Here is a 27,120-nt window from a genome sequence, read left to right as displayed (position 1 = left end):
GCTTCAGAGTGGAATTGCCTTTTAATTTTACAATGCCTATAATTCAAGGCTTTTCAGTTACAAAGCCCCCAACTTTCAGGGAGAAAAGGCTTAATCCACTAGATACCACTGTGACAAGCATCTGCTTCCTCAAAGGCATCTTTATTAAAACGAGTCAAGATAGCCTCCTGAGGGAGAGACATCACAAAAGATCTGTAATAAAAAGAAATGCCTTATTTTCCTTAAAGCCTTTTGATCAACATCAGCAGATCTGTTGCTGTCTGCAATGAAGAATTTGTAGTAGCTGAGTATGTATTTGAGCGGCCCTGTCTTTTGTTTGGAGTGAAGTAAGTCATGTAAAAAAAAAAAAAATTCTTCACCCAGATTTTAAATATATTTGTTTAACTGAGAATACAATTGAGATGTTAACCGAGTCACAGAATTATTGCAGCTCAGTTCCTGTTATAGAATGAGATTTTGGCACTGTAGTGTGGTGTTGACAAGTAAGTGACACTGGCAGCTTGAATTTGAAGTGATGGCAGTTCTCCTCCACTTTAACATCACCAAAGATTTTCCCCCAATATTGTACACTAAAATTAGATTGAAGCATAAAGTCTCTTCTAAGCATAAAGTCTCTTCCAAAAAGAGAACACAAGTGGTAAGGGAGTTGCCTTATAGATAAGGAAGTTTATATGAGTCGATAAAAGCACAAAGGAGAAGTTCCACTGAAATTATTTCTTCTGCTTCTGCGTTTACGAAAATGCCATCCTTTTGTTATGTTTAAAGCACTTTGGTCTTACCTAACAGCAAGGTAGGAGGTAATTTGCAGTGCTCATAAAGCTAATTCAGCTGTCTGAGGTGAGGTCCAAGACTCACGGGTGGCTGGAAGCTGCAAAGGGCAGGCTGGGTATGCCAGCAGGGCAACGTGTAAGCAGCTGCTCCGTTCCTGAGCGAGAGCTGCAGGGGAAAGCAGTGGAGGAGGGAAAGGGGAAGGGAAGGGAAGCATGAAGAAGGTCCAAACCATCTGAGTGTGGGAAGCTGTGAGTAGCTATTTTCTATGACACAATTTACTGCCCTTTGGTAGAGTGCATGGTGACCTAAAGAAAACCGAATCAGTTAGGTCAACCCACAAGCGAGAAACCCACTGGGATTTGTATGCTACCCACTAGCAGCAGTGTTAGGGAGAAGTTTTCCTGGGGATTGGACTCCGGTGCTCAGTGAGGGCTAAGATCTCTACTGTACACTGTCAAGGCACACTAACCAATTTCAGGAAATTCACTGTTTACAGTAAATGTAGGATGATCTGAGGGAAAAGGCTCTTTTTGGATCATTTAACCTGAAAGAAAAAGAGATTATTTCAGATTCAGAGCCCCATCAAAAGAGCTGTCTTTCCCCTAAATTACAAGAGGAGCTGGTAAGCTTTGTCAAGATGGTTTCAGATTAACCTCTCTCTTGCTGAAGAACACATTATTTTCCCTCTGCTCTCTCTGGGAACCTTTCTCCCTGTTTCAAAAGCCACTAATGAATGGCTTCACAGTGCAGACCTCCCTGTCATTGCACACAGGGTTACAGGAGAGCCCAGACCGCTTCTAGACACTGGTGACTTTCAGTCACACTGAGGGAATTCAGGAGTCCTCCTCGGCTATTTAATTCAGTTCCAGTAGCAGCACTTGCCTGCTTTTACACGGTCTGTGAGAATTGGTACCAGATACTGTGAAGACAGTAAAACGCTTTTGGAAATAGGAGGTATAAGAGGAGATAACTTCCTTGGTGCACCAAACTCTTAAATGCGCCGTTTCTTCATATCCAGCTGCTTTGCTGTCTCAAGCCTAATTAGCCTAAATTTTATGGAAGTAGCAGGAACGCTCATCTAGGTTCAGGCAATTGTTAAGAACACCTTTGTCCAAGATTCACTGTTGAAAAGAGAGGTGTCATGACACCTGCTTTCACTTTGCACTTACCGCAGCCATGTTTTTGACTCTTTGGGGCGAAGAGTTCAAACAGAGAGATCAGAAATGATATGAGCTGTGCAGCATCACTGAAGTGTTTAAACACCTGGAGCAGAGAACTATGCTTTTACACTTCTGGTAATCTGGTTTTGAAAACCTCTCTTTAGGATCACCACTTCGAAATGAGAGTGCTTTGGAGGACCGTCCCACAATACTCCTACAGCTCTAAGACTGTAGCTCCTCGGCTAGAGCGCGCCTCGCATTCCAGCAGAATACAAGCAAGTGTTAGCTCCAGTTAAAAATTGTCCTTTGAGACCTGTGACTAGTGCGAACAAGTCTCTTGTTCTCTCTTGCTCAAAACAAACAGATTAACAGCAGGAACATGACCAGAGGGAGTAGTGATTAAAACCAACAAGTGGCGTTATCTTAAATTTTCTTTGCAAGCATACCTTCCAGATTTTTTTTTTTGCAAGACGTAAACCAGCACTGGCTACTTCAGAGTATTTCAGATGTTTGCTCGCCCTACCACCGTACAAGGTCTGTTCCAGAACCTCATTTTCCTAAAGACCAAAAGAATTTATTTGTCAAAACCAGCACAGACTAATTTGTTCCTGACCTCCACCTTGAGACTCAACACCCTTTGTGCCTTTCTGGCTCTTACTTCCCAGAAGTGTTCCACAGTCACTGTGGTTATCCTCATTTCCACATAAGTCAAAAAAGAGAGTCCTGCCAGGATCACTGTGTACTGTTGGCTTCATGCTAGCTTCTGCAGTGTTTGTATTTTATTATTACACCTCACCCCTACAAGACTTTCATTATGTTTACCCCCAGTTGGTATGCCCACTGTAGTCCAAGCTGGTTCTCTTAGTGTTATGACACCTGGGAAGCTGTTTTGGGAGCGTTCATGATTCTGCCCCAGTGCTGTGCAAGACTGGACAAAGAAAGCCCAGCAGCCTAGCAAAACAGGCTAGGATTTCACTAGCAGAGAAGCTGGAGTCAGTAGAAACATGGTGACGAGCATAGTACCTACTGCTTTTTATCAGTCTTTTCTCATCATGCTTTAAAAAGGATGTATCGACTGTGGGTATTGTTCTAGGTAGACAAACAGTGCTTCTAAATAAACAGATGACTGAGGATAGAATATGTGTGCAAGTTGTGCGGACAGAAGGGTAATAAAACTGTCGTTAAACCCCAAGGTTTAACCCCAGTGGGTTTAACCCCAATGAAGTCATTAAGGTTTCTTCTGCTATGCTTTTCAGAAGACCTGTGCACACAATATAAGCTGTTTACATGCACAGTTTCAGAAACCAAAGCTGAAACGAAACCCACTCTTTGTTTTCTGCTTTATTGCCCTGTCTGAGTTGTCAGTATAGCCAGACAGAACGCAGGCGATTTGGGTAGATTATCATAGAAATAAGCCGCTTTGGGATTTGTGGGCACCAACCCCACCCCACAGTTTTCAAGTTTTGGTAAGGCAAAATACACCTAGTTACAGAGACTGTTGACTTGCCCATAGTAACACCAGCCCCCTTATTATCCGTGCATCCAGGGCTTTGCAAATGAGAGTCTTTTTTCTTTCAGCCTTGTACCTTATGTTGTACTTTATCCTCTAGCTTTGAAGATTTCAGCAAAGGATAAGTTCTAATCCATTGTTCTTGCAGACAGAGCAGTGTCTTGAAGAATTCACTGATTAAAACTAGCTAATAGTCTATACTACACTATCAAAGCGAGCCAGCTCAATTTTCCAATCCCCGCAACTGCAGTTGTGTCAGACTCAACTCTTTTCCCCTCGGTAAGCATCTTGGCAGGATGCCTACCCAAAGCCAATTTTGCATTTCATATTAAAGCAGCTCAGAGATAAATTTTAGCTGTGCTAAATTAATGCTTTACATCCTGTGAACTTACTTCCCTGCACATCAGTGAGAGGACGAGATGGAAAAGAGATTGCATTTCCTCTGATTTTGTGGAAACAGGGTGTTAAATGACTCAAAGCAGAACAGAAATGGTCTGGGAGTGGGGGGACTGTGGCAGGAGACTGCTCTCCGGGTCAGGCCTCTGCACAATGTAGAGTACTCATGAAAGCATGGTAGGTAGTCTGACTTCAGTGCATTTGTTGCCACTTTTGAAATCCAGGAGGAAATGCATGATTTAAAATCAGCCACTCAGAGAACTTGCTAGACAAAATTATCTGCTGTCCTTCAGTGTTTCAGTGTTATCTCTACTTAGGCTTCTGGAAATCTGTCAGTGTTTTTACTGAATGTAGCAAGTCAAGGTCTTGTGCTTGTGTAAGATAAATGCAAATGAGCTATAAGGTTAACTGTCCGGTTCAAGTAGAGAAGTGTGAGGGAGAGGGTTAGTAGGCAAATTTTATCATTACTGTTGAAATGGTGACTTTTATTAATAAGGGATGATAGCATGAGGTGAAAATGAATGTGAGAAAAGGGGTCAGTAAAGATAGATAGTTTTATACTTTGAGCTAAACTTGGTGTAGGCACAGGGCTGGCGGATCATTCAGCTTATGCATAAAATGTCTCCTGACAGGTGGTGCTCCACTGCTGAAGGTATCTGTAGAGATGCTGTTAGACAACAGAACCTGTTTAAGAATTACTACAGCAGCGTTGACAGTTCTTCAGTCAGTGGAGGAACCCACCCACTATGTGTCTGATCACCACTTGAGCTGGAAGGGATTTTAAGATACGTGTATTTTTAAATTTGCATTTTCTGAACCCATGGGTAGACACCTCTGAAATTAGATATCAAATTATATCACATACTTGGCATAATCAGCAGTACTCTCAAAGTAGCTTGTGATTGCACTTGTTAAAATCCATCCCTGCCAGACACAGAGAAATAAAAGTTACAAGTCTTGCTACAACTCCCAGGGTGTTTCTAAGTCTCATCTTCCCTGAGAATAAGACTGCCTGGGTATCACAGAAGGAATTCTTCATAGAAGAAGCCAAGGCTTTGCTGAAGATGTAAGAGGATTTTGCCAGGTATTTAGATGGTACACCAGAAAACCCCTGGCACTAGAATATGTCCCTGTATATTCAGAAGGAAAGCTTTTTTTGTCTCTCTGTAACTTATGTGTTCCCAAGAGGTGCAGAGGAAAAGATTGAAATATTGATGTATTTTTCATTTTTTCTCTTTACTATTGAATACAGTAAGGACCAAGCATATCTAGCCTGATTGCATTTCAGTTTAATTGGCATATTACCTCTACTTCCATTATCGTGGAAGGTCATTTATTATGACAGCAGCAATTGGGCTCCCAGCTGCCATAAAATCACATAAGAAACAGCAGTCATGTTCGCCCACGGTCTCCTGCTCTCCTTTGTCAGAGAGGGTATTTTCAGCCTTGCTCACATGGAAATACTCCCGTGCTTCCTCATGTGAAAGATAGGGCTTTTGAAAAAGGGTGCCTGATTTCAAGAGAAGCTTTTTAGTTATTTGTGCCACACACACACTGCCTGCAAAAGGACGTGTGCAATAATTTAATTGTGAGTTAACTTGTTGACTTCATGTCATTGGATACCAGGAGAAATAGTCAAGCTATTTATAAAAGGAAATGTTAGCCAATCCTGTAAACATCACCTGCAAGAACCGGCAGAGAATTTCAAGGTTCTCAAAACTTAGGCTGGGGGCGTAGAAGATTGGATTTTCTAAAAGAAAAAATTTACTTTGCGGAAACTCTTCCGGTTTACCTTTCTGCCTTTCTCCACTCTCACATCCCTTCCACCGACTTCCCATTTATTTTAAACAGGTACATTAGGTCAAAGTCTGGAGGCAGAATTACTGGTGTGGTGAGACCATTGCTTTCTGCAGGTACTGGAGTATCGGAAAGTGCTGTAATAACTGGAAGTGCTTCAAAGCATGTTTTGTAATAAATTCACCAGTCCTAGAGAAACGAAATCATTGTCACCATCCAGAGTTTGTTTCCAATTCAACTGAGTAACTTTAATCTCATCTGAGTAAATAACTAGTACGAAGAATAAGAATGAAAAGGAAAGAAAAACAGATAGAAATGAAAGGTTTTCTTACTGATGTTATGGACTTGGTTTACAGCAGATGTTTCCAACAGCGGAAACACCAAGTTTGTATTTAGGCTGGTCATCGGGGTGCCTTCTGTTTCTCTCTTCTAAGCAATTAAGACATGAGCTAATCTGGCAGCTCTCTGCGGCTCCACACTCACACCTAACAAACTGTGCTTTGTGCAGCCGGCAGCGTGCTGGAGGGAACAGCTGTTTCGTGACAGACCTTAACCAGCCCTGCTCCCCGCTCCTGACACAGCAGCTGATGAAAATCACAGCCCTCAGACAGGTTCTGCTCAGCTGAAGTTGGGCAGAGCCTTGGCACATCAGTAACCACTTCATGCTGGGCCACACGGGGAGATAAATGCTTCAAGAGTGAGTTAAAAGAGAGCAGATAATTGCATAGTGCACCGAGTACACCTAAAGGTACTGCTGTACTGTGTGCTCAGGGACAGCTGGACAGGCTCCCACATATTGAGTCAGAGACGGAAGCCTTATTTGATGGTTATATGCATTTTTTGTAATCGTAGTATCTTTGACATGTACTTTATAGATTGTTTTGTTTTGTTTTGTTTTTCTTTATTTTCCTTTCTGACATAATGCAGTACTGAGGACAATGAAAGACCTGCAGTTATTTGCCTTTCCTTGGAAGTCTACCCATATGACAAGCCAAGAATGTTGTACACTTGCTCAGCAGGCTCCTTATCTTTTCTGTCTCCAGTGGGAGAGAGAGAGTACATTTACCAAAGCTGAATGAACAAAGAACAAAGTCGGCAGACACTTGCTTCAGTTTGCTTTAACCTTTCAGCATGTGCAAGTAATGTTCATTAAATTGCAGAAGCTCAATCACTTTACATATTTTGACTAGCACACAAGTGTGACGAAGCTTACAGGGAGCTCTGAATGACTAGGGAAACTCCACTGACAATGGAAGGATTGGAGTTTGTTTACTCCAGGTTGATGCTAGCTGTTAATGAATTTGAACTACTTTGTGGGAAGAAGAGAGGGGCAGACAACTAAAGGCAGGCATCTCACAGTTCTGACATTATCAACTTCTGAGTAACTATCTTTCACTTCAGTACATCCGAAAGTGGTTTTAAGGCAAAAATCTATTTCTGCACAATGAGTTTCCACCCTTACAGATCCATAATCCTAAACCATTTTGGTCCCATCCTGCACATTATCACAGGGGCTGAATTTCACTGTCTTCTGCAATCTAAGCATCCTGGGCACCTACCACTTAAACTAAGTGTCTCAAAGGTTTATTTCTGCAGAAGGTTCCCCTAGCATGAGATCCATTTAAGGAGGCTTCCACTTAGGAGTTGCACCAGACACCAAAGCATCTGTTTGCATGGCCATTCTCCAGCTAAGTTACTCACCCTTCTGAACTGATTGCCAGTTCTGGCAGTGGCAAAATTAGTAAATCTAAACAAAAATAGCAGTAGGTTAATCTCTACAGTAGCCATGAAGTGGTAGGGTAATACCTGTGATGATACTGTAATATCTTGCTTCTGTATTGACAGCCCAGAATTCAATTGTTGGCTGTCACAATTTGCTGTATATAATTATTTCATCCCTTAATTTCATGTGAAAAGGGAATTGAGAGGAAATGCCAATTATTTGTCTTCCAAGTAGGAGGATGTGGGATCTTAATCACCAACAAAGAATGGGGAGTGTACAGAACTAAGAGAGCTAAAGCAGTAAATCTTATGGATCTGGCCTTCCGTATACTTTCCACAAGAGCTGAGATAGGAGAATAAATCACCTCATTGTTTCATACAGAAAGAAATCTCATAGGGTACTGCTTTTTCAACCCATGGAAAGAGAAATGCTTTCTTTTTTCTTCGAGCTAATGATAGAGGTAGTGTTTCCTTGTTCTCCTTGAGGACATGAACCTACCCAGTCTCTGCTATGTGCTGCTTGACCTTAAGTGCTCCAAGCCTAATACCCAGGAGCATACTCAATACAGCTGGAATATAGGCAAGATTTGTGTGCAGTTGAAGAAGTCTAACAGGTTCTGCTGAACCAGTGCAACTGGTGGGTGGCAGATGGTTGGCCAAACTTTGGTCTGTTTGAAAGGCACTTTTGATGGATAGATAGACTCTGCCAAATTTCTGAAGCTTTCACCAAATTCCACATATATTAAGCTTTTTTTTTTGGCATGAGAAGTTCAAGAAAAATAGTTTAAAAATCAACAAAACTCATTAATTTTCCTTATTCTTGCAATTGGCAAAAGTATTTTTGCAGATACGTTAAAATATTTGTTTGGATTTTTTTTTTTTTTTTTGGGGGGGTCTTTGCCTAGACTGAATTTTTTAAGGAAAAAAAAAAAAAAGTGGACTTAGATGAAATACAGGGTTTTGTAATTGGGAATGGGAGGTAACGTTATGTGAAAAAATACCTCTTAATAAATGAAAAAATGAGAGAGGAGTAGCCCAGCTTTTCATATGCAATGTATGAACTTAGAAACACAAAAGAAACAAATAATTGAAAAATACTGTTCCATTGTATGGTGAATTATAGCTGTGCTAAAGCTAATAACAGCAGAAAGGGAAGAGTGAAAATTGAAAGGCAAGCAGAGCTAAATAATTTCTTGCAGTGAGGTGAAAATATAGATGAATTATTGACGAGATCTTCAGTGAAAGACAGCACCAAGGAGAGGTAGTACAAAGCGATGCTACAAAAGAGGCTGTTGAAAAGGAAGGTGAAATCTGGGAAAATTGAAATTTTGACTCAAACTGGGATTGTGGGCCCTAATGTGCAGGAGAGATGGCCGTGGATCTTCTGCTCCAGTTCCTGTTGTATGCGAAGATTCAGGTGAGGGTGGCTTTGCGACCACTGGAATGGGATGTCCAGAGAAGCTGTGGAGTCTTCTCTACAACATCTCCTCCAAAGTGCTCAGTATTTTCCCCGTTGCAACCCTGGGCAACCTGCTTTATGCCGGCCCCCAAAAGTCCTTTCCTGACTGAAGCTGACTACACTTTGGAGCCTAGTGAGAAGATCTGATCAGGGAAAAAGTGGCAATATCCATTTCAGGAAAGATCTGTGAGGAATGCTTCAGCATAGATGGAGAGAATGCTAATAAAAAGGCAGTATGATAGAACTGCCAAACTGACAGGCATGGGACCTATATAGATTAAATTTGCTGTGTGCATACAAATAAGTGTTATAACAGTCTTTGCAGAGATTTAATTTATAAAAATGAGAAGATATAGTTTTATGAAATACGTGGTGATAGTAAATCAGCTTGCTTTTTACTTTGGGGATGTAACGCAGGAAGAGAAGCAGTAGCCACAGCTGTTTCTGTGAGAAGTGAAAAACAAAAGGAGGAGCAGTGCTGCAGATACTGTGTCACTTGTGATTAAGGCAAATGTTCTTTGTGTGCATATACATGTGATATTAGTTTGTACCTCCTCCGTGCTTTCTTCCACTTAAAAGTAATCAAAATAGAATTTGGTAAAATAAAGGTAATGGCTGTGGTCCCACCTTAGGGAATGTCTTCCTCCTCAGCAGTCATGGAAACAGCAGTGGTTTAGATCTCCTTCATACAGGTGTGAGTGACAACCGTTCAATGGGCACTTGCTGGGGAATGCATTCCAAAGGGCTTCCCGCTGTCATGCTCCATAGCTCTCATGGCTTCAGGATCCACATTCTCCACCTCCCTGGGATAGTGCCCATCCACAGCAGCCGGCTCACCCCTCCAAGGTTGCTTCCTGTTGTCAATATTCTGGCACTTTGTCAAATGTTTTAAGTGGGGAGCATTTTGGCTTCTCTGAGTCTGTTTTTTTTGTTGTTGTTGTTGTTGTTTTTTTTTCCTGTGGTCCTGCAGTCCCCTGTTGGCTTTGTTTGTTGCTTTTGTATTATTCTCTTCCTTATTATGCTGGTTGTTGTTCATGAATACAGGCACTAAGTGCCCAAGGGTAGTGTGCCATAGCTAGTCTCCCAGCCCTCCCGTGTGTCCTCCTCTGCATTAGTTCTTGAAATGGGAAGGATTTCCCTTTTTCACTGAGTTCATTGTTGCCACTGCTGTCCTAATTATTCATATGCCTCCTGACTGCCTGTTAAAAAGTACCGTTCCTTGGTGCATCTTGGGTCAAGTGAAAGCTGAATGCTCTGAAATTATGTTATTTTGGATTTAGAGTCTTCATTTAAACTTCTCCCAGGGCATACTTTCATACAGCTTTGACATTGGGAAGCGAGTGGATAGTGTCAACAAGTAAAGCTGAGAGCCTTGTGATGGTCACAGAGTAGCGGGCATTTAAGATTAGAGTAAGAGTCTTGCAAAAATGCTTGTTCTTGCTTTTCATTTCTAGGCCATGTTCTCCTTACTTAGGTAGGCAGAGTAAATTTGGTTGAAATTTTAGTACACCAACTTCTTTTTTAAGATAAAGCCCTGATACATGCCCTGCATTTCCAGTTTCTTTCGAAATAGGAGGCAGCAAGAGGCAGAAAAAATGTAGCTCTCCTTTTTGGGACAGCCCTGATAGTCATCCAGAGACAGGTGTCCCTCTCCCCGAGTGGGTGTCTCTTCATCTTTCTGCCTCGGGGCTGGGGCTGCAGCCTCCGATTTCAGCACTGCCGGCGGTGTGGACAGGGCAAGGCCTAGCGGTGGTGGGGACTGGCAGCGGCTGTAGGAGAGGAGGGAGGAGGTGTTTCGGCAGAGGGCTAATAGGAGCTGACCTCAGGTGGCCTTTCAGTCACCTGAGGCATGATCAACAGCAGATGCCAGCCCAAAACTAGAGAGGCTGAATTAGGATAAAAGCATTGCAAAAGAAGAACAACAATAACAAAACAGCACATTACGATGAACACTCATCAGTCGTCATTTTCTAACTACACAGACTCCTACCCCCTCAGGGCTCTCTCTTCATACACAATGTTTGCACAACCTTCTTGAGACATAAAAAATGCCTGAGAGCCATTTCACCCCATTTTCTCCCACTTCCATGTATGTGGAAGTCTTAACCACAGGGCACTAGATATTTCCCTCTAATTACTTACCATTGACTCCTGCCTTTATAAGACACAAAGCTACAGATAGGACAGTGCTCAGCACTTATACAGTAGTCTGGTCATTTCATGCTGATATGTATTGGGTCTGTCACATGCTATTCTGGCAGCGCAGTTCATGCAGGTGTGACAGGGCAAAGCCAAATAGCCAGAGCCAACTGGTAAACTTGACACTGAAAACTTCAGTGTGACAGGATTTACTAAATGAAAACTCAGCCAACAGTTATCAAAACAGGAATTACTGGACACCAGAGAAGGACCGTTCCCTATGTTAGCTTGGTCTTTGAATACTTTGTCTCTCTTCCTCTGTCTTAGGAGAGGAGAGGTTGGAAGAAAGACAATGGGAGGGGGAACATCCTACAAATGTTTGTTGAGCTATTTCATAGGAGGATCGTGAGAAGTAATCAAACACTTTAGAACCAGCCTAAGACACAACTTCGAATTTTTGGCAACAGAAATGTGGAGCTGTTGATAGGAACCAAACTTTTTCTGCCAATATTAGTGAATAATGCGGAAAACCCATGCAAAATAGGACAAGCTAGACCTTTGACATTTTTCTCACAGTTGTTTTTTTAAATCACTGCCTTTCCATGCAAAAGATTGTTGGATTCATCCTTTATGCATTTCCTAGAAATTTGATAAAGGTCACGTATGTTCCTTGTAAGAAGATAAAGCCAGCAACAGTACCCAATTTTGAAGATGTGGTTACTGGCTTGAAATGTCATTAAGCGTATTAATATTTTTCTGACTTGAATCTTTCGGATGGGAATTTTAAAACACTAGCCCTCTCTGACTTTAGCAAACATCAGAGGCAGCACACATTTTTTCATTAAAAAGGGCTCAAGGTGTTGTTTCCATGTCCTCTAGCAAAGATCTCATCTTTCTAGTAATAACATAATGTGTTATACAAGACATTGCATAAAACTAACTGTAAATCTGGATGCCTGCTTTTTTTGAGAAGTGTTTCAGGAATATGACTTATTTTGACTGGCTGGTTCATGTTCTTACTAGGTAGTGATCAGCCAGGAAGTATTCTATGCTTGTTTTTGTATTTCTAAAAGAAGAGTGAGCAAGTCAGTGAGTGGTTTTGTTGTAATCATTTTGAAGAAAAGCAATTTATTGTGGTGTTTTCATGAACTGACACACCAGGTTAGCTGTTCATTAAATTCAGGAGGATGTTCCATCCCCAGTAGCCTTTCTTCTAGCATATGGATTTCATAGTTCTCTCTTCAAGTTAGGTGTGATAAGCCAGTTGAAAGTAGAATGACATCTGCAATATGTATGATCAAGCTAACTTCTTGTATAAGCACTGTCATTATTATTACTACCTAGTTCAGTGTGATTTTGTTGACAAGCCACATAAAGCTTTACAGAGATAGGCTGTGTTCTATGTGAAACAAACACATGCTACTGATCAATTTTTATTACTTTTTTTTTTTTTTTTCACATAGAAAGTGTATAAAATGCAATCAGATAAAAAAAAATGAGTCCTTGCCCTGGTTTATATTTTTCTTCCTTTGTGAAAGATTTAATTGAAAATCTGACAGGAAATTAGACTGGGAGATTATCAACTACCTGTATTTTTCGTATAGCACCCCAAACTGGCTTTACCAAATATCTGGGATTTCTTGTGGATTTAAGGATATCAAATACGTCATTACAGTTTCAGTGGCACAAATAGGTTTGTTCTCGTAGAGTGTTTGGAAGCTGGGGATGAAGAACTTTTTGCACTGTCATCTGAAAGTGGAAATGGAAAAAGAAAGTTACAGAAGTTAAACCAACTGTATACTGCTCCACTGACTATTCATTTCTTCAGGATCTTTCCAAAGAAACATTTAGAAGCATTGCTTTTTCAGGGGTGGCCTCTAGAGTATTTCATCATGTCAGCCAACTGTTCCACAGGACTATAAACCAATGGCAACAAACCTCTTACAAAGTCCCTTTTGGATTTTGCCAGCTTAGATTACCTGGTACACAGTGTCTGTCTGGGGAAAATTACTCAGAAGCATCTACTTGGCTGTCATTTGTTGGTACAAAAGAGGTCAGAGTTCAGCCTGTAAAACCAGAGAGGAAGAGAAATTGGAGCACTCAAGGCTTCCTGTCTGTCCTACTTGGGTGAAAAACTTAGGTACCCAGGGGCCACAGTCACACAGAGCTAGTGTCACTGGCTTGAGCACTGTGCTCTACAGAGGTTTGTGTCCCTAGGGAGGGATCATAATGCCGTGCCACTTGACAGTGTGATTTCTTAAAGCCACACTTATCCCAGGGACCTTGTCAGGTTGTCTTCCTCCACAGACTCTGATAGTCCATAGTTGTCCAAACTGGTAAGGAAGCACTTGTGCTTTTGAAGCTGTGCTGAAAAGATACTGAGCTGTTTGCAAGTGACAGGAAGCTTTTAAATCAGATCACCTGAAATTGGGTAACGGCTTCTCTTTAAATTGAAGCTGCTAGAAATATTTCAGTGTGGGCAAAAGAAAAGAGAGGAAAAAGCCATAACGAAGGAACCCTTTGCATGGCATAATCTAAGGTTACATGTATTTCTCTATTACTGGCAACAGCAACAGGGAGGTATAGCATCTTAAGGAAGTTTAAACGAACAGTTTAAACTGTACGTCTCGATATGAAAAGCAACATCATTACTACCATCATCATAAAACGCAGCTAAACTTAACTATTTATTTCACAGGCCACAGTCTTTTCCACAGATTGCCCAAGTACAGTTTTATGCACCCACTACTGTATTTGCCATCTGCAGATTTAATAATCGGTCACTGGAACATGCTCCCCAGGACAGCACCAAGCCCACCGGCGTTCAAGAAGCATTTGGACAATGCTCTCAGACATATGGCCTGATTTTTGGGTGATCCTGTGTGGACCCAGGAGCTGGACTCAATGGTCCTTGTGGGTCCCTTCCAACTCAGGATATTTTACGATTCTGTGATTTTAATATAGTTTGAACTCTTATCAGTGCAACAGATGGAAGTATCTGTACTGCAGAAAAGGTTGTGTATAGCAGCTGCAGATACTCAGTACCTATCACAGGTTATTTTCAGGAGGGGATAAAATGGAGCAAGACAAATGAAAACATTGGAACTGTAAGTGTTCAGGGCAGCGCACATTGCAATAAAGATTTGGCAGATATCAGGGATTGAGACATTGGCATTTTCTACAGCTTTTTACTATGCTGGTGGTGCAGCTTTAGCTTCAAAAATTAAGCACATCTTACAGAAAGAGTGATAAGAATGGTAGGTAAAATGCTAATTTCTGCTATGCGGATGTGGGATTTTTGAAGTCAGTGGAAATTGCTTGCTTATAGGGTCTTTGAAAAAAAAAAAGGAAAGAAAGAAAAAGAAAATAGAAAAAGACTGCAACAGAAAGTCCATGCTTACATTTGAAATGGAACTTCGAATTATGGACTTCACCACAGTTACCTGATGATACGCTGTCTGTGGTTTGTTCATTCAGAAAAAAAAAAGAAAGAAAGAAAAAAAAAAAAAAGCAGTATTGGAAGTACTGTGGAAGTGGATAGACTGAGATTTGCAGCATGGTTTGGAGAGATATTCCTGGTTGGCCAAAGTGGCGCAGCCCTGTCAGCACACAACAGCTGTAACCCATAGGAACTAAATACTTGTGAAAACAAGTCATGTTTCATCCTTCATGCTTTTTGAAACTAATCCTGTTTTAAGTTTTCTGAATATATCAGATGATTGATGTTGTCACACTGCAAATAAATCTTATCATTCTGTCATTTGTATTTGAAATTTTAGAAGCATTTTGTTACAAGCTGGAATCTGAAGCAATGTTACACATTCTTTGCTGTGGTTTACCATAACAATAAAAATAATCCATTTAATTCTCAGCAATTCATTGATGAACATTTCCTAAATACAGACCTGGAATGACTTGTGAGGTTATCTGAACCTGAATATGCCTTGAAATACATGTGCTGCATTTCTTTTTAAATTTGTTAGAACGAGTCATAAATAAATATAGGATCAGAACCTTGTGGAATCATAGAATCATCTAGATTGGAAAAGACCTTCAAGATCATCAAGTCCAACCATTAACCTCACCTACAAAGTCAGATGACTAAACCATGCCTCTTAGTGTAACATCCGCATTTCTTTTAAATACCTCCAGGGATGGGGGCTCCACTACTGCCCTGAGAAGCCCATTCCAATGCTTGACCACCCCTTCTGTGAAGAAATTCTTCCTAATATCCAATCTAAACCTAAATGCAAAATACATGAAAGCAGAACAGATATGTTTAGTCGTGTGCATATTTGCCCTAGTTTTATAATAATAAACATCATGGCACAGTACCATTATTCAAAACAAATCATAGGATATAGTGAAAATCTCATTACACAGGAAAAAAAACCTTTGAGCTCCTGAAATTTCAGCATTTAATAACGTTAGAGTTTTTTTTGTTTTGTTTTGTTTTTTACCTGTGCAGATGCCTACAAGGACTGTCCATTGTTTAATTTGGACCTAAGGCCTCGAAGTGGCATTTAAAGGGTCTTGTATCATCTATGAATATTAGCAGGTCATACAATTACTCTAAAAAGGAGAAAAACTAACTTCTGGTATAGCAGGAATTGCATGATATACTTTAGAAGTAGATATCTACCTTAGTTCCTAAAACACAGTTTATCTTCAAATCTATATGACTTGAACTTACAGGCTGTATGAAATTATGAAGTTGCTTATGTCACATCGCTTATTGCTGCTGAACCCAGAGAAACAAAAGTCAACTCAGGGTGTAAACAGTGAGAGCTGAACTTGTTCTTTCAGACACCATCTGGAGAAGATTGTTTTGCTATGCTTTCACATTTGCTGCAGTATTTTCTCTGTCTTTTTGTGTTTCAACAGGCCTTGAATAGGGGCATCGCTGCAGTTAAGGAAGATGCTGTGGAAATGCTGGCCAGCTACGGGCTGGCGTACTCCCTGATGAAGTTCTTCACAGGTCCAATGAGTGACTTCAAAAACGTAGGTCTGGTGTTTGTGAACAGCAAGAGAGACAGGACCAAAGCAGTTTTGTGCATGGTTGTGGCTGGCGCTGTAGCTGCTGTATTTCATACCTTAATAGGTAAGGTTACTTCACATCTAATTAACACATCTTTTATTTTGCTTCCTTCAACTAGTCTTCAAACATATTAACTTGTAGGTTTAAGATTTCATTTGTTAGTACAAGGGGAAATGCAGAAGGGATAAACTCTCTTGTGTTGGTAGTATGCCCAAGCCATGCAATTTTTAATACTGTTAAAACAGGTTGTTAAGTGGTATATTCCACCTCCAGGGCTCACCTGCCTGGCTGCTCAACATGCTGCTAATCTTTTTTAATCAGGTGTGTGAGCAAAACTCTGGTAAGGTTGGCAGGTTGCCTGAAGCAGATAGCTCAGTGTTACTGTTAGGTAGCACCTAGCACTATCTGCCCAAATGGTTTTGGCACATCACTTTGTAGCCAGCCTTCAAGATGTTGAAGGCAGAGCTCTTTGCCAGATCTTGGTGGCGTTGTTAGTTACTCCCTCTGTACCAGTTCCTTTGCTACTTATCATGCAGTACAAGTCTCTTAAGTCAGTAGGTCAGCAACATCATTGAAATATCAGGTATTACTCTCTACTAGTGCTAGTCATCATTCACTTCTGTTGAGTAATTAACTTGTGAAAGAAGAAGCAGTTCCAAACAGCACTTTATGTCAAACTGAGGTCAGCTCTCTCAATGTACTCTGAAACAAGGGAAATACACAAGCAGTTCTGAACTGAACATGACAAGTAAGGCAACCGCAGGATTTGCCAATTGCTGATAGCCTGGAGAAATGTCTTATCAACCCAAGGATCAACCAGCACCACAACAATAAAAAAGCCACATGACCTGGAAGGCTGCAACTTCATCCTCTCCAAGAACTGCACCACATTTTCTGCATGTTGTGGCTCATTCCACGGAGCTGAAACCTCTGTAGCTCGGCAGTGAGGAATAAAGGACGCTGGAGGAAGAAGCAGAGTGCATTTCGTTCTACAGGTACAATCCGAATAGCTGGGAGCTCTGAGAAGAGGGTGGAGGGAGGTAACACAACAGCCTGTGGAGGCACATGTTGGTTGATGGGCAGTAGGATGGAGCTGGTTGACCAGCAGTAGGGGGTCATTCTGTGACAGCTGAATGGGAAAAGTGAGTGTGATGGCAATTTCCTGAATTGCTGTGAAATTATGGAGTGGCCTGGAAGCGGGGCACCATTCATTATCAGACACTAACATGTCTGAAGAACAGCACTTGCTCAGCATACTGCTACTGTCTGGGTAGAGCAGGCAGATATGAAGCCCACTGCTCTTACCCTTTAACAGGATGCCAGCTGTGTTTAATGGCCCTACGTGCCTCCCAAGCACTCCAGTTTGTTTCACCATAGTGTCTCTTATTCCTCCACTGATACAGCAGCCCCATACTGTTTACTTTTTCTCTATGTTACAGTCATAATAAATGCTTGCAGTAATGGCTCACTAGCCATGGCAAGTCTGTGGCAGGGTTAAGTAGTTGCTAACTTTGTAAGCTGAATCCACGATAAAAATCCATGCTGAAGTTAATTTATTTCACCAGTATCAACTGGTCACTTCCTCGATGTGCTTACACATCGAGGCTGTTTCACTGCACTGGTGTTAAAGGCTTTGGGCCATTTGTAAGTTTGGCTTTCCAGTTTCTTTGCTTGGAATGTTTCTTCAGCCCCCAGAGCTGCTATTCTAGTTGCACACTTGTTTCCCCACCAGTCCTGGTCAAAGTTTTTGTCTTAGCCAACTGGATAAAAGAAATATTTTCTAGTCACTCAAAATTTCATTTTAAGCTATTACAGATTTTGAGAACATTTAAAGTATAACTATCAAATATCCAGGTGAAAGGCAGCTGAATTTTCCATGTGAGACTTCTTATTGAGGAGAGTTGTTTGGGCAGCCATTTGAAAACATGCCAGATAAGTCTTTTGGTTTTGCCTGGAAATAGAGCCCTGCTGAGTTCAGAACTTCTGAAATGCCCTCTCTGCAGATATTAAAAAATAAATAAAATATGAAGGCTGTACTTTCCATGCCTTAAAGCCATTGGTTAAAGGGCTTTGCACAATCTTTCAGCTGCTTATGGTGGCAGACTGCAAAATATTTTTTAGTATTTTAACTTGTCTATGCCTGAAAATATGCAAAGGCCACAGCAGAGACTGGCAGAGCGCCCGAGAGAATGGAGTTAGTCAGATTCTAGCACCAATTGCCTGGGTGATGGTGCCAAGTTTTGTGTTTAAAATTTCCTTTGAACATGTTTCAAATCCTGATTATTCTTTTCTGACCCACAGATGCACAGTCTTCCTAGCAGAAGGAGGAGAAGGAGTCCAGTGGCAGACAGGCAACTTCTGAGGATCTGCAGCTACTCCCCAACAGCCACGAGCTTGTTGCAGACTATCTACAGGAGAGAGAAATTCAGGTTACTGGTACTTGACAGATGAAAAACTGAGACAAACACCACTTAAGGGACTGAATTTCTTTTGCATGCCGTATGTATGGGGCTAAGGAAGATGGCATGACTGCTTGCTGTGGATGTCGAAGCCCAGGAGAAGGAACAAAGAAGAAAAAAGCCAAAGAAATAAGGAGTACAGAAGGTCAGAAGGAAGAAAACAAGTGGTGGTAGAAACACAGTGACCACAATGAATCACCACATTTCCAACTGTGATAGAGACTCTTTGCAGTCTGTACACACAGTGCCTCACAGGCAGCAGCCTCTACTTGTTTGAAATATCAAAACAGACGATTTCACTCAACTGCCTTCATTTCTTCAGCATCAGCTCCCCACTACTGTTCCCCCATAGGGGCTAACACAGTCCTCTGTGGGAGTGACTGGCTGAGCCAAACCACTCAAACTCACAGCATGCGGTCCTTAAGTCATCACTGTACTACATTCCCATGAACATCCACAGTATCTTCACCAATAGTTCCTATCATTCTCCTGTGCAGGTAGCAGTAAGAACCAAGAAACGACTTGATGAAAGGCAACTGAAACTTTATTCTTCTCTCGCTTAAAGTGCTGCTGTAAGCCTTGGTCAGTATGTTATTCCTGCTTTTGCTGTCTCACTTGTGATCTGGAAATAGAAGATAGTAGGCTGCCTTCTTTCTCTTGTGCTATTCTGGGAGCAGCTACTGCCACCAGAGTTTCCTTGTAGGAAGGAGTCTAAAGCATCTAGTTATTTCAGAGATAGGCTTTTGAGTGGGAATATTGGGCTATAAGAGAAGGAATTCAAGATGATAAACCTGTCTGTGCATACTTTTGACATTTTAATAAACTACCAGCTTGACAGAGAAGAGAATAGAGCATTAAATTATAGAACAGTATGCTAACGTAATGCATTAATAGGTGCTGCTGGTAAGTCCTCCATACTGTGCGAGTCCTTTTAACACTGGTGTCATGAAGGATATGCACATCTTCTTTGGCAAGAAAACAGCATTGTTCAGCCTTTCACTACTTTACTGAGAAATACTATACTGCAAAAGTTTATTTCCAAAGAGGAAGCAGCCTCTTTGCTTAAGTAGACACCTTTCAATGGTGCCTCCTGCACCTGACCAAAGTTCCATGGTAGATCATTTGGCATCACCAAGAAAAAAAAGGTTGCAACTTTAGTAGCAAGGCAAACATAGCAGACTGGATGGCCAATAAGTATGAGTGATCCTGTTGTTTGTGCCAGTTTATTACTGATCTCCTAGTGGGCAAGGGCCCCTCCCTGCACAGGTGAAAATGTCAGCAGTAGCTAGTAATTTTTTTGAACCTGCATGTATGGTCACTGCATATACATTAGTGATCTGCAGAAGAAGTGAGGTATACGTGTAATCCAACTGCTTCCAGTGTAACACTACTGGATTTTTTCCATGACTAGGAATCATAGTAGAGCTTATGCCAAACCAAGCTATTTTTTTTCCAGTCAGTCCTGTTCTGACATGGCCACTGTACTGGTTTGTACTACACTTTTTGCCCTGGAAAAAGATAAAAGCACAGGAACACAAATTGGAATATAATCCAAGCTTACTTTTTATTTTTGTCTACTAAGAGATGATTTTATTTATTAAAAACATGTCCTGCCTCAGCATCTTCAAGTGATTGTTGTTAAAGCAGTAACTTGCTTCCCCAGCTGCTCCAGCTCTTCTTCCACAACAAGGGCAGTTCCTTTTCAGCAAGTTGTTCAGGACAAAGGAAGAATGAAGAAAGCCTACAACCACAGCTGATTTTAGGATATATTTTTTTTAATTAAAACAGGCAAATTTTGAGACTTACGAGATGTTGGCCTACCCAAAGAGACCATTGGACATTGGTAATTTGGAAAAATTAACTAATTGAATTTCGTAACTACAGCTGATCACAGAAGATGATAACTGCAATTATCAGTCTTCACTGAGATGTTCATAAGCTGGTTTTATTATTCATTCATTGCTGTGAGAAAAAAAAAGAAAAAAAAGAAAAAAGAAAAAAAAAAAAAGAAATGCAGTACCCAAGACGCCCTGATCATCTGAATTTTTGCATGGGGAACCCAGGCTTTTGTTTCTGTTTTATGTCAGGCTAATCAAAGACATCGCAAAATCTTTGTAACCTGTGCCATCTCCAATTGCGGACTTGCCATTATAATTTTGTATTTTTAGCAAATTGTCCTTTTCTTATCTGCCTAAATCACTTAGCTGGTTTTGGCCCTGTGAGGTATCTTTCTGACTAGCAGCAGGATAGATGTTTACTTCTCAAGTGAGTTAATTTTTAAAACTGGCACCAAAGAATAAATATGGAATGCTTCTAAAAAAACCCACATACTTAACCCAAAAAAAAATTATTGGTGTTTTCGTTTGTTTGTTTTTTTCGTTATTGATTTTTTACTCCAGTAAAGTGAATATTGACATATGCAGCTCTGTACCTAGAAGTAAGTGATATCACTTCCTGTGAGGGTTTCTTTTTTGTTTTCTTTACAATGTATATATAACATACTGGATAGTAGATAGCCCCAAAATGACTACAGTGTGGCTATTTCTTTGAGACTGCTGGCATCATTAAGCGTGTGTTCAGTTATTTCAAGGATGTCTGAAATTTATGTGGTTATAATCAGCTCATTAGAGAAATCAGTGTAGAAGAGAGTAGATCCAGTTAGGTGCACAGTATTTCATTGTCATTTCATATGCACCCAGGTCTTACGACTCAACTAGAAAAGATAGAAGCAAGAATTCCTGCTTAAATGCTGGTATATCAGAAGCAAAACTGATCCATAGATATCAAAATAAGTGAGTTATTCCAGGAGAGTAAACAGGCAGCTTGTCTTGGAGTTGGACTCCTCTGTTTTGGTTGAAATGATGCAAGGAATGGGAATAGCCATCTGCTTTAGATTCATGTAATACTCTTCAGCTCTGTTGTCTGTTATTAATTTTGTTCTGTGCTTCATAATAAGTATGTAAGGTTTGCCAAGGTTAAGTTCTAATTGCATCAGCAATTGCTTTATTCACAGCTCAGAGACACATGCCTGTATAATTGTCAGTAAATCTCAGCTTGCTGAGTCCTTCTTTCTGAGGATGGAAACGTTCATTGACACCAGTAATAGTGATTGTGTGCTTTCACTGACATGTTGAAGAAAATAGTTGAGAATTTTAAAACTAGTTTTTAAGCTTAGCCACTATTATTTTAAAATAAAAGCCACATTAAAAACTGCGATTAGACTTCTTGTGGATGGGGGAGAGGAAGACAAATCTTAAAGCTTACAGAAGCACAGTGCTGATATCCCTAGAAATCTTAAAAATTTGGTGCTGTGGGCTGTGGTAGTTTAAGTCCATTGAGAGTGCCCTGCCATTCAACTGAATTATGGTGAAGTGGCTGTTCCTAGAAGTGAGAGTAATGCAGTCTCTGACCTCTCTAATTCTGTGAATTTTTCTGTTTATTTAAACTTAAAGGAAAAAAAAAAAAAAGTTAAACATAAAAGGGCTTTAAGAGCCAAAAAAAAAAAAAAAGTTTTCATTACTTACTATTTTCTAAGCACTTTAAAAATCTCCTTTAAAGCAGGAGAAGACCAGAGGGCAGAGTGCACAGAGAGCACAGATGAATTCTGCAGCATGGTGTCTTCCCCCTATTTCACTGCTGATGGAGATCACTCCCCAAGAGGAGGTTCCTCAGCACGTAGACTTGGATTCTGTTACTCCCCATATGGCGAATAAGACCGGTGTGTTTCCTGCAAAAGTTTTAAATCTTTTATGTAGGAGAAGTTTAAAGCAATGTCAATGGGACCTAAAAGAGAACTCAATAAATCTGGCCCTCAGAGGCAACTTGCCTCACATGCCTTCCGAACTTGTTCTTGTTTCTTCAAATAAGTAAATTCAGATAAATGGGCATACTGGCCTGCCATAAAAGCAGCTTTTTACAAGGAGTAACCACACAGAAATCCATATGTAACAGAGTGGTTTCAAAATAATGAGTGAAAATTGGTGTATGAATATTCATACAAAAATAAGAAGGGGCTGTGGCTCATGTGTGACTGAACTTAGCAGCAATTAAATGAGTACTTAAGGAGCTAAGCTGGCCTCCCTGAACGCAGAAAAGGCTAGAGTCCAGTTGTAAAGTTCTGTCCCTTTGGAAGGACACAACTGAAATTATCTGGGAGTGGCTCAGAAGGATAGCTACCCAGCTTGGGGATCACTAGGTGAAGTGAGAGACTGAGCCTAGCAGTAGTAGATAGGGACCAGCACAGGGAAATGGGGAGTTTTTACCATTTTTACATATCTGGGGCAGTCATGGCTGTCTGGATTGAGGCTCACGCAAAAACTCTCAAAAACTCCTCATCAGAGGTTGAAACTGGACAGCAAAGACACTGGTGACTGGAAGCGGCAACCTCCTGATTTCCATCAGTGCAAAGCACCCTTTCCAGACTTGTGGCTTCTGAGATGCCAGCTGTAAATGAGGAAGGAGAGTAAGAGTTGTTAGAGGCTGCCCAGCAAACACACAGTGAGCTGTGCTGTGCCCTGGCAGGTCCCAGCAGAGGTGGTCATTAGGCAGAGCAAGGGAGAGTCACTCACTGGAGCATAATGAGTGTGATTTATTGCATGTCTTCGCAAATCCTAGTGCTCCTTTTACAACTCTGGGCAGGTTTACAGGTAATGTCATGAGAATGCAGTGGCAACAGGTGGTTTCAGAATTTATACGGCACTATATCCCATGAAATACACAGTGTCTGGTGAAAACAGCTTTTCTAACAAAGAGCCCTGAGTTAATGAAAGAGCAGTAGATTTTCTGGAGTACCAGTGTGTTCATTTAGGAAACAGATGTGGCACTTACTATACCCATTTCCCAACCCGGCCATTTGTTATCACTCCTCTGCCAAAGGTTACTTGAAAAAGGGCTGCGAGAGCACTCCTTAGTAATAAACAGCAACTGGTGAGGCTGTGACATCCTGCAGCCCCTGCAGCTGTTTGCTGAGTGGGTATATCTCACAGCTTGTAGGCATCCTACTCTTTTGGGTACTTCTGAGCATCTTATGCAGAATCCATAACGTAACCTTTATTATTCATTCCTATTCTTGTATCTCTACAGCATATAGCGATTTGGGGTATTACATTATTAATAAGCTACACCATGTGGATGAATCAGTGGGAAGTAAAACTCGGAGGGCCTTCCTTTATCTTGCTGCCTTCCCTTTTATGGATGCCATGGTGAGTGCATGATTCAGAACTGAATTTTAATATCAATGTCATTTTTTTCTTTGGTGACCTTAGTTTGCAAAGTCTGTTACCTGATGGGAGGCTGAAGGTCTGCAGAAGGAAGGCATGTCCTTTGCAAGCAATAGCTCTGGATGTACATGAACACATCATCTTCTGCTACCTGGAAAAAGCATCTGGGTGGAGTTGAACATCCAGAGATCATGACAAATGTAAAAATCCTCAGCTGCCTTAGCAGAGTTACTGTATATGCATGCTAGAAAGCACTGGTCATCTTGTGATGGGCTGCACAGATTGTCTGTATGTGTCCTCTCAATACAATTTGTATTGGACGATTTCAATTTGCTGCACATTCCCAAGTCACTTGCAGAGCTCATAGATCAATACTTTCTCAAAGCAGATTTATTGAAAAGATATTTGTTACCATCATTTTTTGCAAGTGCAGCTTAGTCCAGTGTATCTCAAATGCATGGGGAAGAGAGCCACATGTGTGGGTGGGCTGCTGCTCTCCAGATCACCAGGCTGACTGCATGTGGCCTGCACAATGTAAACAAAGACATGGCAGCTCTCTTTAATTCCAGTACTTCTATGTAAAAGTCAGAAAGGATAACCTTCTCATAGCATGCCTCCACTGCTTTTTCCACTTAACACAGTAGCTGACAGTAAAAAGAAGTTGGATCGTTTTCTTTTTAAGACAGGGCTCAATATAGCCTATGAATACACTTCTGAGGTGCATTCAACTGGTGAATGACAGGAAACATTTTTCCCTTAGAATATTTAGTATGATAACCTGTGCAGCATCTGTATAGAAGGAACACTCTTATTGGCTATCCTGCTCAGAAATTTCTATGCAATCTGTAAAATTATTCCCATTCTTCCTGCCAGCCCGGGCAAAGAGGAACTAAATGCAGTAGTGCTTTCTCTGCCCTACTTGCTTAACATTTGCCCAGGTTCACACCAGGTGCTGCTGGTGTAAAAAAGCTGTGTAAGTTTTTTGTATAAAAAACATCATTCTGGGACCTGAAATCCTTAACAAATACCATAATCACACATTCTGTTCTGCCTTTTTTTTTTCAGGCATGGACCCATGCTGGGATTCTGCTGAAACACAAGTACAGTTTCCTGGTGGGATGTGCCTCCATCTCAGATGTCATAGCTCAGGTAATGCCTCCTCTTGGCAGTCACTCTTTCAATTGTGTTATGGACTCAATGCTTTCCTAAACAGTAATGCTTTTGCACAGAGACTGCCTTCTCTCTCTGCCATGGACAGCACACCAGAGAAAATAATCTTGTGCACTGTTCTCTGGTAGTTTCCCCACTCTTTGCTGACATTTGTGATTTAGGCTGGTCTCACTTGACTGGATCAAGTCAGTCGTGAAGCAATGACAGGAGAAGGAGCCGGGACTGTTTGGGTTAGGGACATATCTTCTGGCGCTTCCAGACACTGTGCTACAATGGCTGAGAATCAAGCTATATGTACACATGTACACCTGGGGGAAAGAGAAGTCAGCCAGAAGGATTGATGACTGCCACCAACTGAGGCAGTACTTTGATAGAGACCTTTCTCCCCTGTGTACATTCTCCCCCACACTTCACACAGTTGCAATGAAATCCGGAGTGGGGAGTGTAGGCAGGGAAGCTAAGGCTTGATTCTCCAGCCCACTTGTCAGTTTTGCACATGATGTCTAATCTGCTGAAATGCAGGGGTGTAAACCATCTTCTGAGTGCCGGTATAGCACTGTTCTTGTTACTGGACCAAAAGCTGAAGACTTGGATCTGAAGCAGAAGCTATATCTGTGGTGATACTCTCTGGGTGATAGAGGGAAGACCCAATGTTGAATTTATGTTTGTGAGGGAGGTGTTAAATGTCCTGTTGCTTTGCACGGGACATGCTTGTAAAACAATATTCATATGCATTGCTGATGGCCGGTGTTGTACCATTTGAGAACCAACACAGAGCCCTCTTTTTGAAGTATTTATGACCATGTTATGAATGGAAGATCCCAGAGCCTGCAGTGCAGTTACAGTACTGCCTCATTACCAGCTGAGGTAATAACTGGGCAAGAAAGACTATAATAATAGGACAACATCAAAGGAAATAAGAAGTCAACAGCACTTAGTTCAATTTTCTGTACCATTTCCCTCACACAAAGTAGGAGCAAACTATAAACCGGGTTAAACCATTCAGTCAGCTGCTATTCTATGTTTGGCATGTCTGTCCCTTTACAATACTGCATTAAATCCCTGAAGATAATACCAATTACTTTAAATGACTTTAACACCCAGGCTCTGCTCTTGTTCTGATGTGACCTACAAAGTTTGCTGACCTTAGATGCATGTCAGGTCATTTACACCTAAATACAGAAGCTGGAATTCCTATTTTGGCCATGGTACGCATGCCCTTTTCATGGTGGCTGGTGGGTGGGGTGCCAAACTTGTGAAGAATAAGACACCTGTCATCTTGTCTCCAGCCTGTAATAAAATATTGAACAGAGCAAGCGTAAAACCAGAAGACAAAAATTTGTGGTTCTCCATAGCCCAGAGCTGCCTACACCTACATGTACTACATAGGCAATAGGTGCACAGGCAGTAGATAATTCTCCTTGGATAGCTTCGTGTACACATTTTGTGGCTGACTTTACTTCTGTTTAATGAAGAAGGATTCTTTTGTGGAGTTCAAATGAGCTGTTTTGCAAATCCTATCAAACAGCGTGGCCTCCCTAATAAACATTTTCACAGTGTGATTTAAGTATTTCTTAAGCTCTAGCAATGAAAGAGGGAACCTGCCCCTGAACAATGTATTTCTTGGAACTCACTTGAATGCCGGCTTGTCCTGGCAGCGTTATTCCTGATGCTGCTGTTCACAAAACCGTACACAGTTAGTTTCCCAGTTGTGCCCATCATCCAGAGACACTTGGAATTTAACAGACATACTGTCAGCTCTTTACTTAATGAAAAAGAATTATATTGTATTAATCAATTCCTTTCATTTTCTGGACTGAGCATTTAATTTTAAATGTTTGAATTATAAGCTGTTCATGAGCCAAAAAGTCCTTTTTGGTTACATCAATATGGCACTTAGCTCAAGAAAGAATGAAGAAATACTGAAATTGCACTCAAAAAAGTACAAAATCAGGATAAATTAAGACTGCTTCTAAATGCTGAAGTGAATACTTTAAGACATCTGGCTTTTTAATTCCTGCTCCGCCCCCAAAAAAGAAAGCAGGGCTTGGAAGCTGAACCTAGAAGGACGTCTCCAGCCTCAGTCTGTATCAGCATACCACATTCTCCTGGGAAGAGTGACTCTCAACCATGTGCTTGCTGCCAGACTTTGCCAAGCTTGCATGCCAGCCTCCTATTTATGGCCCCTAGTCTGACACCTGCCCATACCTTCAAGTACTTTTTATATAACTTCTGTATAATATTAACTCTTGTTCTTCTCATTTGTATGAATGCAGAGGG

The 27,120-nt window shown here is 41.1% G+C and overlaps 1 protein-coding gene across 1 annotated transcript in view; it reads left to right on the top strand.

The window, feature by feature from the left end:
- ANKH (ANKH inorganic pyrophosphate transport regulator) overlaps window positions 1–27,120 on the top strand; it is a 102,027-nt gene that overhangs the window by 45,016 nt on the left and 29,891 nt on the right. The window contains exons 2-4 of the mRNA XM_084306774.1: window positions 15,839–16,055; window positions 23,534–23,652; window positions 24,736–24,819. Coding sequence (XP_084162900.1) covers window positions 15,839–16,055; window positions 23,534–23,652; window positions 24,736–24,819 — 420 coding nt within the window. The remainder of the gene's footprint in view (window positions 1–15,838; window positions 16,056–23,533; window positions 23,653–24,735; window positions 24,820–27,120) is intronic.

Source organism: Netta rufina, assembly GCF_964035555.1.
Source record: "Netta rufina genome assembly, chromosome: 2".
In the NCBI taxonomy this organism is placed as follows: Eukaryota; Metazoa; Chordata; class Aves; order Anseriformes; family Anatidae; genus Netta; species Netta rufina.
This window is presented reverse-complemented; position numbering and strand designations above follow the sequence as displayed.